Source organism: Neolamprologus multifasciatus, chromosome 3 (assembly GCF_963576455.1).
Source record: "Neolamprologus multifasciatus chromosome 3, fNeoMul1.2, whole genome shotgun sequence".
Taxonomy (NCBI): Eukaryota; Metazoa; Chordata; class Actinopteri; order Cichliformes; family Cichlidae; genus Neolamprologus; species Neolamprologus multifasciatus.
Window position 1 is genome coordinate 827,013 of NC_140441.1, and position 12,028 is coordinate 839,040.

The following is a 12,028-nucleotide window of genomic DNA, read 5'->3' on the forward strand; positions in this document are numbered from 1 at the left end:
TTAAATGGTAAATGGTCTGTATTGGTATAGCACTTTACTAGTCCCTAAGGACCCCAAAGCGCTTTACACACCCAGTCATCCACCCATTCACACACTGGTGATGGCAGCTACATTGTAGCCACAGCCACCCTGGGGCGCACTGACAGAGGCGAGGCTGCCGGACACTGGCGCCACCGGGCCCTCTGACCACCACCAGTAGGCAACGGGTGAAGTGTCTTGCCCAAGGACACAACGACTAAGACTGTCCAAGCCGGGGCTCGAACCGGCAACCTTCCCATTACAAGGCGAACTCCCAACTCTTGAGCCACGATTTTCCATTTTAAAATGGGCTTGACCAGTTTGTGTTGAGACTTTGGCAGCTTTTACATTCATTTCCAGTTCAGTCCCCATTTCATTCCTTTATTTCGATCAGACACTTTATGTTGACCTATGAACCATCCAAGCACAACAAGGACACCTGCCTCAAGGGATTATTGTTTCTACACATAACAGACAACTTCTATCTCATTGTCGATCCATCTTTTACTCCCATTTCCTTCTTTGAATCTAAAACAAACGCCAACAACAGCGGGGCTTGAACTCATGAAAGCTTGCCTGTTTCAGTAAACCACTGAAGCTATTTCCCCCACTTTTCAGTTATTTATTTGTAACAAATGTTTGGGATCATGCATGATTTTCGTTCCACGTGTCCACCACTTTGTGTTGGTCTTTCACGTGGAATTCCAATAAAATTGTTTCATGTTTGTGGCTGTAATGTGACGAAATGTGGAAAAGTTCAAGGGGGGCGAATACTTTTGAAAGCCACTGTATTTAGACTCGACTGTACACCGTGTTCGTGTTTTCCTCTGAAACAATAAGTTCTGTTGGAGCAGCCTTTCAACGCCTCTCTCTGTCTCTGCTAGCAAAGTTGACCCAGACAACAAAGTAAAGCTAGTTTTCAGCTACGAGCCCGACATGAACCCGACGTATTAGCCAGAGGTCCCTTTACTACGGTTCGGAGTCGCGGACCTGTTTTATATACGCGTGGAATAGTTTTCTATACGAGATCACTGCAAAAAGTGCAGCCTTACCTAATGTCCACCTACTGTTACTCATTTATATTAAGATTTAAACATCTAGTTGGTGTTGTTATGGCGAGTAGCCTTCAGTAATAGTAATAAAACACACAGAAATAGTAGTGGAATACACTTTAACCTTCCCAACACTGAGCAGTAACTCAGTAAAACAGTCTAAATTGTTCAAACTTTTAACAGGAGCTGAATCTTTGGATAAGTGTATGTTTGTTCAGCTTGTTTAGGTGACACAGTCTGATCAGAGTATTTTTGAAGTTCTTAGATTTCTCACAGAAGTTGTATTCTTTTGTGTGACAGACATGATGACACACACCACTTGCCTTAGCCCTACCAGTAAAGCTAATCATCTAGCAGAAACACCAACACAACCTATGCAGCCTTTTAGGCACAACAAACACCACTTCACTCCTTTGGAGCTGACACGTCCGTCCAAGAAAGATGAGATATCACTAAAAATTCAAATTTGTGGATGAAAGTATGAGATGATGAAACTGTAGGGGAAAAAAGTGAAGAGGACACACAGCGCCAGTTCAGCTGGGTAGAGCAGGCAACCTGTATGCTGTAATGCTAATGCAGGGGCCTGAATGTACCCAATGAATCAGGGAACAAAGGTTGGAGAGAAATAAATCATAACTGTACCTGCTTTGTCTCTGTGTGGCAGGGCGCACTTATCTGAAATTGGGCCAAATCATCCTCACTGCGCACCGATATACCGTGGAAAAAGTACCTAATAGGTCTGCACACATTGATTGTAACACGTCCTGGTACAGGCTGTCCATACGTGTACCTGTATAAAGAAAAATAAGTAAACATTATGAGTCATTTGCTCTTCAAACTCCAGATTTTACAACACATAATTTGTCCTGAAAGAACTTTTCCTTACTTTGCACACACTTTAGCTTCAATGTCTTCCTGCCCAATACTCACTTCTCCAGATATATTTACTGTCACATCAAATTTGGGTAAAACTGGGGGAAAATATGAATGTCAGCATTTGCACTCCATTTCAACAAAGAATTTAAAAATAAATAAGACTGACTTACCATATTTCTCCACTTTGAAGTTGTGAGATATTTTCCTCTCACCCATTGACACAATGATCTGGTACGGTCCCTCACGGGCCTCAGTGTCCAAGGAGTAAGAAAGCTGCAGTATTCTGCTATTGGATGTTTCATTTAGCCACTGTCCAATCCTGTTACTGTGAGGATCCTGTTAAATCAAATGACAGTGACAGCTACTACACAGGTGTAAATACAGTACCAACTGTGGTGATATGTAGGTGTTTATGTAATAAGGTTTACCAGCAGGGGGCACTGTATTTAAGAAAGCTCATGAATGCCTCCAGGGAGCACATAAAAGAAGACTGGTCTGTGGTGTGAGGGGTTTTTTAGAATGGTGTCAATAAAGTGATTGGAGCAGTAGCTCGCAAGGCATAAGTGGATCCTGTGGTCTTTTTAACAAGCGCTACGAAGACAACACATGGTACCAGGAGTAAAAGTGGGAGAGTGGAAGCGATAGCAGTTCAAGGTTGAGAGATGGAAAGTTTGAAGCCACCGGAAGGACTGAAACTGGTGGGGAATGTGGACAGCAACTGGCGGTGTTTTAAGCAGCAGTTTGAGCTGTATATGGCTGCCATGGGACTGGACTCCAAACCCGATGCCAGGAAAATTGCATTGCTGCTCACGGTAGCTGGTCCTCAAGCCATTGAAGTCTTCAACACGTTTGAGTTTGAGGAAGTTGGTGACAGGAATAAGTACGACAAAGTGGTTGAAAAGTTTGATGCACACTGTTCACCACAGAAGAACACAGTATATGAAAGGTATGTTTTCCGATCTCGGATGCAGCAACCAGAAGAGACTTTTGATTGCTTTGTGACTGATTTGAAGCTAAAGGCACAGTCATGTGATTTTGGAGAGCTGAGAGATTCTATGGTTCGTGATCAAATTGTGTATGGGATCCATGATAAACGGACTAGAGAACGGCTGCTCAGAGATTCCAAGCTAACTCTGGATGAAGCAGAAAGACTGTGTCACGCAAGTGAGTTAGCCCTGCAGCATGCAAAGACATTTAATGAGACAAGCGTCGCTGCAGTACATGATGGTGCAAAAATAGCTGTGGTTAAAAAGAAAATGAGGAAGAATATGTCACAAAAGTCCAGCAAAGAGGGTACAGTGTACTCCTGTAAGCGATGTGGTAGCAGACATGAACCTAGACAGTGTCCAGCTTATGGCAAAAGATGTTTGAAATGCGATGGAAAAAATCATTTTGCCAAACAATGTCTGTCGAAAGCCAAACCCAAATCAGTGCATGTAGTTGAAGAGACTGACTTAAGCGAGACTTTCTTTGTGGGCATGGTGTCACTTGGGGATGTAAAACGTGAGCATAACGTAGCAGAAGACAGTGACCGACGCTCAGATTATGAAGACACGTGGATTGTTTCACTCCCAATACAAGGAACTTTGGTGGCACTAAGGATTGATACAGGTGCACAGGCAAACCTAATCAGCATGACAGAGATCCATGCTATGAAACCAAAGCCCAAAATAATAAAGAAAAGAGTACCTCTAAAAGACTACAATGGAAAGAATATTGAAAGTAGTGGTCAATGCAGACTTAAAGTGACAATAAAACATAAGGATTATGATGTATTGTTTAATGTTGTTCCAGAAGGTCGTGAATCACTGCTGGGGGGAGTGACATCCAAAAGATTAGACCTAGTAAAAAGGGTGTACCACATTAGCTGTGCAGAAGCAGCAAGTGGACAGCGAGGAGCAGTTGACTCCATTGTGCAGTATTATGAGGATGTCTTCAAAGGTTTGGGATGTCTACCATGCACTTACAGTATCCAGCTGAAAGAGGATGCAAAGCCAGTGATCCATTCACCACGTAGAGTCCCAGCTCCACTGAAGGACCGTTTAAAGAAAGAACTGGACAGGATGTCACAGTTGCAGGTCATTACAAAAGTGGAAGAACCAACTGAGTGGGTAAACTCAATGGTTTGTGTGGATAAGAGGAATAAAAACAATGATTTGAGAATATGCATGGACCCTGGTGATTTAAATCAAGCCATAAAACGTGAGCACTACCAGATACCAAAGCGTGAAGAGATTGCAAGTGAAATGGCAGGCGCCAAATACTTCTCAAAGCTAGATGCAGCGCAGTTTTTGGCAAATAAATCTGGATGAGAGAAGTTCAAAATTTTGTACTTTCAATACACCTTTTGGCAGGTACAGATTCCTCAGAATGCCATTTGGCATAATCTCAGCATCTGAGATTTTTCATCGTGCCATGGACAACATGTTAGAGGGATTACAGGGTGTTCGCTGTTATGTTGATGATGTGGTTATTTGGGGCTCCACCCTACAAGAACATAATGAAAGACTGGTGAAGGTGCTGCAACGGGTAAGGGAGAATGGATTAAAGCTAAATCGTGACAAGTGTCATTTTGGTGTAAAGGACATAACATTTTTGGGAGACAAATTCTCTGCTGAAGGTATTGAGCCAGATGAAAGAAAAATAAAAGCCATCGCAACAATGCCACGCCTGACAGATAAGAGAGGTGTGCTCAGAGTGATGGGAATGATAAACTTTGTAGGAAAATTCATACCTAACTTGTCAGTGAGAACATCAAAACTAAGGGAGTTACTTCGTGATTCCATAGAATTTAAATGGTCAGCGAGGCATGAACAAGAGTGGAATGATGTAAAAACCACACTGACAACGCGCCCAGTGCTTGCATATTATGATCCAACTAAGAGTCTGAAGATCTCAACAGATGCCTCAAAGGATGGGCTTGGAGCTGTTTTACTTCAAGCTGAAGAGGGGAGTTGGAAACCAGTTGCTTATGCTTCTAGATCCATGACTAAGTCTGAAACCAGATATGCTCAGATTGAGAAAGAATGTCTTGGGCTGGCATATGGACTTGATATTTTTCACTGTTATGTTTATGGTCTTCCTACCTTTACAGTTGAGACAGATCATCGTCCTCTTGTGTCAATCATTAAGAAAAATCTGAATGAGATGTCGCCGAGGATTCAACGTCTCATGATGAAACTGCAGAGCTACAGCTTTGACTTGATATACACACCAGGCAAGCATTTAGCTTTAGCGGATGCACTGTCGAGAGCATCAGAGGTGTGTCACGCAAGCTCCACTGAGAAAGAAGTAGATGATCATGTTAATATGATTGTGGAGTCTCTGCCAGTGTCTGACGCAAAGATAAAACAAGTATGTGAAGAGACAGCTGCAGACAGGGAGCTGCAAATGGTGATGGAAAATATCCAAGGAGACTGGCCCAAAGGGTCTTGTTCAAAGTATTATCATGTTAGATCAGAGCTCAATGTGGTAAATGGACTGCTGTTGAGAGGCAATAGGATTGTGATACCACATAGTCTGAGACAGCTGATATTTCAAAGAATACATGAGGGACACCTGGGAATAGAAAAGTGTAAAAGGAGGGCTAGAGACACTGTGTACTGGCCTGGCATTAATAAAGACATTGAGACCATGATCGGAAAGTGTGAAACATGTAACAAGTTTCAGAGCAGACAGGCAAGAGAACCCATGATGATTCCTGAACTTCCTACAGCGCCTTGGAGGAAAGTAGGAACAGATCTATTTCATTTTAATGGGAAAGACTATCTGTTGGTGATAGATTATTACTGTAACTTTCCTGAGATTGCTCTGCTTACAAGTACAACTGCTAATAATGTGATCACACATGTGAAGTCTATCTTTTCCAGGCATGGAATACCAGAAACTGTCATTAGTGACAATGGTCCTTGCTATAATTGCAAAGAATGGCAGAATTTCGCAAGAGAATACGGCTTTAAGCATGTCACATCAAGTCCTCAACATCCACAGGCAAATGGCAAGGCTGAAAAAGGAGTGCATATCATCAAGCAGCTTCTGAAGAAGGCTACAGACAGTCAATCTGATCCTTATTTAGCTCTGCTGAGCTACAGGACTGCTCCTCTTGACTGTGGTTTATCCCCTGCAGAATTGCTGATGAATCGTAAGCTACACACAACTTTGCCCTGCTATGCAGAAAGCAAGCAGAGTGAAGAAATTATAAAAAAGCAAGAGCATCTGAAATGGAAACAAAAACGGCAATACGACAAGGGAACAAGAGCACTTGGATTGCTTGCAAAGGATGATGTAGTGAGAATTCAAGATCAGAATGCATGGAGCAGGAAAGCCATTGTTCTTCAGGAAGCAGGTCCGAGATCATATGACGTAAGAACTGAAGAAGGTCATGTGTTCAGAAGGAACCGTCGCAACTTGCTGAAGACTAAAGAAACATTTCAGGAGGAACAATATGGTGAGGAAGATGAAAATGTTGATGTGTCACATGCAGAGACAGTGTCTGATTTGAAACCACTGGATGGACATGAGTATGTGGAGAAGAGTGCAGTGGTTTCAGAACCTGTATTGAGGAGGTCAGAGCGTGAGGTCAAAAGACCAGTTAGGCTTAATCTGTAAAGCTATAACTGGATTTGTTTTTATCTTATATTCTGATGGTGTTGAAAAAAAATAATTGAAAAAATTTTAATGTAAAACAATTATGTGTATATGTTAGTTAAAAAGACCTATGTTGTATATAATTCAGAGGAAAGGGGGTGTGGTGATATGTAGGTGTTTATGTAATAAGGTTTACCAGCAGGGGGCGCTGTATTTAAGAAAGCTCATGAATGCCTCCAGGGAGCACATAAAAGAAGACTGGTCTGTGGTGTGAGGGGTTTTTTAGAATGGTGTCAATAAAGTGATTGGAGCAGTAGCTCGCAAGGCATAAGTGGATCCTGTGGTCTTTTTAACAAGCGCTACGAAGACAACACACCAACTAGATTCTTTATTTTCTTTTTCAACAAGATTCGAGCTAAAACTGGACAATATAAATTTAGGGGGACATAAAAAGGTCCTGTCTTCATCTGTAGCCAGCTTTGTCCCCTTCTAGATGTGAAGCACTTGTTTATAAATGTTTAACAATTAAGTGATATAAAGAAACCTAAGCTGTAATGACAGGGAAGCTGTGGCTGTGTTTGTGGAGTAATTAAATCAAAATTATTAATTTGATTTAATCACTGTCATTTTATTTTTACATGTGGGGCATCAAGTGACAAAACAGGCCCCTGCACAGTGTGTATTACATACATGCAACCCACTTTGTCCAGTTTTTAAACCTTGCACTGTCAGTAACTTGGAGTAATACTGCAGAAGCAGTGAGTATGCAAGCAGTGAGCAGGGAACCTTCAAGTCTGTCTGACTGCATGTGTTCAGTGTTGTGTTGATGCATTTACAAGAGAAGTAAAAGCCTTTTCTAGAGGCGCCTTCTTACCTGAAGTTCAATGACATCATACTGAAAGAAAGAGCAAAAGAAGAAAGACAGGTGGAGTTAAGAAACTGTTGTGTAAATCACTGCATCCAAATTGCAAACAGCATTATTAATAATACTGTTCAAAAACTCACCAGCTGATTGGCAGGTCGCATTTTATTATCCATCGTAACGACTCTGAAATTCACTTTGAGAAAAATTGAGAGGTTACCTCTGTTTCTCTCTTTATACTTTAAAACAAAGTCACTGCAACTTATCAAACATGGATCTGATTGGTTACCCTACACAGCAAGCCAAGACAGATCTCAGATAATGGACTGACATGTATGAGACATATGTATAGAATTTATTGAAATTGAACTGATATTGCTAATTTATATTTTAATTAATGACACCATCCATCCATCCATCTTCATCCGCTTTATCAGAGGCCGGGTTGTGGGGGCAGCAGCCTAAGCAGAGAGGCCCAGACCTCCCTCTCCCCAGCCACCTCCTCCAGCTTATCTGGGGGAACACCAAGGCGTTCCCAGGCCAGCCGAGAGATATAATCTCTCCAGCGTGTCCTGGGTCTGCCCCGGGGCCTCCTCCCGGTGGGACATGCCTGGAACACCTCACCCAGGAGGCGCCCAGGAGGCATCCTTATCAGATGCCCGAACCACCTCAGCTGGCTCCTTTCGATGTGGAGCAGCAGCGGCTCTACTCTGAGCCCCTCCAGGATGGCCGAACTTCTCACCCTATCTCTAAGGGAGAGGCCAGCCACCCTTTGGAGGAAGCTCATTTCCACCGCTTGTATCCGCGAGCTCGTTCTTTCGGTCACTACCCACAGCTCGTGGCCATAGGTGAGGGTAGGTCGACCAGTAAATTGAGAGCTTCACTTTTACACTCAGCTCCCTCTTCACCACGATGGACCGATGCAGCGTCCGCATCACTGCAGCCGCCGCACCAATCCGTCTGTCGATCTCCGGCTCCCTTCTCCCATCACTCGCAAACAAGACCCCGAGGTACTTGAACTCCTCCACTTGGGGCAGGAACTCATCCCCGACCCGGAGTGGGCACTCCACCCTTTTCCGGCTGAGAACCATGGCCTCAGATTTGGAGGTGCTGATCCTCATTCCCGCTGCTTCACACTCGGCTACGAACCGTTCCAGTGCGAGCTGGAGGCCCTCACCCGATGAAGCCAACAGAACCACATCATCCGCAAAAAGCAGAGATGAGATTCTGAGGCCACCAAAGTGAAAGCCCTCCACCACTTGGCTGCGCCTAGAAATCCTGTCCATAAAAATTATGAACAGAACCGGTGACAAAGGGCAGCCCTGGCGGAGCCCATCACCCACCGGGAACGAGTCCGACTTATTGCCGGCAATGCGAACCAAGGATCGAATGGCCCGTAGCAATGGGCCAGACACCCCATACTCCTGCAACACCTCCCACAGGACACCCCGAGGGACACGGTCGAATGCCTTCTCCAAGTCCACAAAACACATGTAGACTGGTTGGGAAAACTCCCATGCACCCTCAAGTATCCTCGAGAGGATGAAGAGCTGGTCCAGTGTTCCGCGACCAGGACGAAAACCGCATTGTTCCTCCTGTATCCGAGGTTCGACTAGCGGACGAACTCTCCTTTCCAGCACCCTGGCATAGACTTTCCCAAGGAGGCTGAGGAGTGTGATCCCCCTGTAGTTGGAACACACCCTCCGGTCTCCCTTCTTAAAGATGGGGACCACCACCCCAGTCTGCAAGTCCAGGGGTACTGCCCCTGATCTCCACGCAACATTGTAATTGTCATTGCGTAATTAATGACACATTTAATTTATTATCTAATTATGTATTTAATACATTTTGGCACCCGAGGCCCTCCATATTCTTCCCTCACGATTTTTTTGTACTTTGAATTCCAAAGCCATGTTTAAACATATTTATTTTATTGTGAACTATTAAAAATTAAAACCGTTAAACTTTCACATAAAAAGAATTTGACTGAAATAAACTAAGAGGCATTACTCAGACATGATTCATTTTGTGCTATCTGTCCCCGATTACAAAGTTAAGCTGAATTACTGTCTAATTCTCCATCACAGCAGCAGGTCTCAAAATGGAAAATATAATATGGCCTTTGCCCTTTGGGGGAAGTTGTGCACTCTGAGTATTCTGCATGTTTTATTTCTCATCACTGTGAAATAACTGCATACCATTCGTTGTCAGTAGCTGTCTTTTGCAATGTGAAGTTCTTCATTAGTGTGAGCTCAAATATGAAACTTGTGGGATTTTTTTTCCTTTTGTTGTTTTTTAAAATACCATATTTTTCGGACCATAAGGCGCACTGACGATGAACTTGTCTGAAACGGGTCTGTTTTCATACATAAGGCGTACTGGAATATAGGGCGCATTAAACGCCTTATAATTTATGCTATGTAACTTTGCACTGTCCACTTTCTGCTGTAACAAAACAAATTTCCGACGTGTGGGACTAATAAAGGTTATCTTATCTTATAATAATGACTAACCTGGTATTGTGGATGGATTATCTCAGTTGTTCTCCTGACTGAAGTTTGGTCCATTTAAAGCATCTTTCCATGTGATTGCATTTGTCAAAAACCATCGGGAACGTTTATCGAGTGGAAAAAAGTTAGCGTTCATCCTCCAGCTTCACTGTGTTTATGCTATGCTAACATAGCTGTGTCGCTAGCAATCACATAGCACATTATTATATACCAGCTAGCGCAACTTCAGTAACCCTATTAACATCACTGCTGTTTAGCTTTCTGTCTTCATTTATGTTGGAAGTGATAGAAGAGCATGTTTTAGAAGCTAGCAAAACCAGCGAGCTAACGTCCTGCTAACTTCAAACTTCTAAATTTAATAAATTATGTTTTCATGGATGCCTGGATGTTAAAGTTAATTGTTACACCTGGTAAAGCAGCAACACTGATCATTTTATTAAAGAGGAAAGAGTTTAGACAGTTTTTAACTCTCAGTGATGCTGCAGTGTTCGTTTGACTTTAGGACCTGAAGAAGACGGCGTTTAGGACCCAGATTAGGCCGAGTCCGCGAGGCTTCTGACTCTTCTAGCCGTAATGCTCCGACAATCCATCAAGCGGTGCGGCTTCGTAGCTTACCAAAGTCATTCTAAAACATTTTTGACAGATTTTTGAGCACTGAGTACCACATAAAATATGTTTGTGGTCAGTAAACACAACCAGAATTCATACATAAGGCACATTGTCGATTTTTGAGAAAAAGAAAGGATTTTAAGTGTGCCTTATAGTCCGGAAAATACGGTAGTTATGTTCAAAGATGCAGTCGGATTTCAAACTTCGAATAAACATCTTGGTCCATCGACCGTATTAAATATTAAACTAAATATCTTGAAAAACATTTGCTATTTGAAGCAAACATTTCACATCAATCACTGTATGTGTGTCCAAATTTTGGACCACAAAACTTGTTACACAAATTGGATATGGTGGAGCAGCTGGCTCATGATAATGGAATTTGAATGAACTACATGTCTTATATAACATAACAGCACATTGTTACCTTTTTGTCCAGGGAGGTAGATGGGTTTATCTGTTTGGATGAATGTGAAGGGATCAGACGCTCGGATCATCACTTTTCTGACTTGTTTGGAGTAAAATGTGTCTCCTCGTACCTCCACCTGAAAATGTTGCACCTCCTTTTGTACCAAAGGAGCCTGAGACAGTGGGATATTTAGATAGTCATTAAAGCCAATAATGCTTACAATAACAACTAACAAACACACTTTGTGTGTGAAAGTGCTGGTTGCCAACCTCAAACTGAACACAGGTTTGAAAGGCCTCATTTGACGTATGCGTGAATAAGGTTGTGTTCTTCTCTCGGGACATCAAAGTGACAGTCATGACCAGAGTCCCACTGGGCTGTCGGAGAGTTGCACAGAATTTGGCCTCAGCTCCAGCTTCAATAACTGCAGGAATGGCCACCAGGTACTGGCTGCATACAGCATCACACATACAGCAGTTACTGCAGTGAACAACTCACACAGACAAAAACACGCTGAAGACAAACTCACGGTTCAGCCACCGCTTGATCCACATGCATCCAGCTCAGGAGGACACACAGAGTGCAGCTCAGGATCCAGAGACGCTCCATGACTGGTTGTGACAATCCTCAGTGTCAGCTTCGGCTAAATATCGGCTGATCGTCCCCACCCACATACACTGTAGCAGCCACGTGTTTGAAACGCACTCATGTACTCTGATCTCCACAAAGTCAATCACTTACACATTTACAAAATCCCAATCCTGCTTTCAGCACTGAACACTAAACTATAGACAACAGTAAAGTTTGTCATTCAGTGTAAAACATTATAGTAACATACAGTGCTCCGAGGTGATGTTTCTAAATCAGCTCCAAGTTTTATGTGGCTGTTACAAAAAGTTATTTCTGTTTCGAATGTGCCTGTTTTACTTAATAATGTGCATTTTCTTACCGTCAGTGGTGGGATATCCCACTGTAGTCTGTAACTACTCATATTCTCTAAAATCACTGGGAGCTACAGTAGGTGTAACTCCCTTTACCCAGCGTGGGATGTCTGACTGCCATGTTTTTGACCTTATTTCTCAGGAAAGACTAAACAAACGTTTGT

The 12,028-nt window shown here is 42.9% G+C and overlaps 1 protein-coding gene across 1 annotated transcript in view; it reads right to left on the minus strand.

Annotated features, from left to right (window-relative positions):
- Positions 1 to 11,782, minus strand: part of LOC146520939 (alpha-2-macroglobulin-like) — a 31,280-nt gene extending 19,498 nt beyond the window's left edge. Inside the window, exons 1-8 of the mRNA XM_085154229.1 lie at positions 11,453 to 11,782; positions 11,193 to 11,373; positions 10,942 to 11,095; positions 7,539 to 7,591; positions 7,408 to 7,428; positions 2,117 to 2,282; positions 1,957 to 2,041; positions 1,713 to 1,860 (exon numbers count right to left, since the gene is read on the minus strand). Coding sequence (XP_085010355.1) covers positions 1,713 to 1,860; positions 1,957 to 2,041; positions 2,117 to 2,282; positions 7,408 to 7,428; positions 7,539 to 7,591; positions 10,942 to 11,095; positions 11,193 to 11,373; positions 11,453 to 11,532 — 888 coding nt within the window. The 5' untranslated portion in view covers positions 11,533 to 11,782. The remainder of the gene's footprint in view (positions 1 to 1,712; positions 1,861 to 1,956; positions 2,042 to 2,116; positions 2,283 to 7,407; positions 7,429 to 7,538; positions 7,592 to 10,941; positions 11,096 to 11,192; positions 11,374 to 11,452) is intronic.
- Between the last annotated feature and the right edge of the window lie 246 nt (positions 11,783 to 12,028).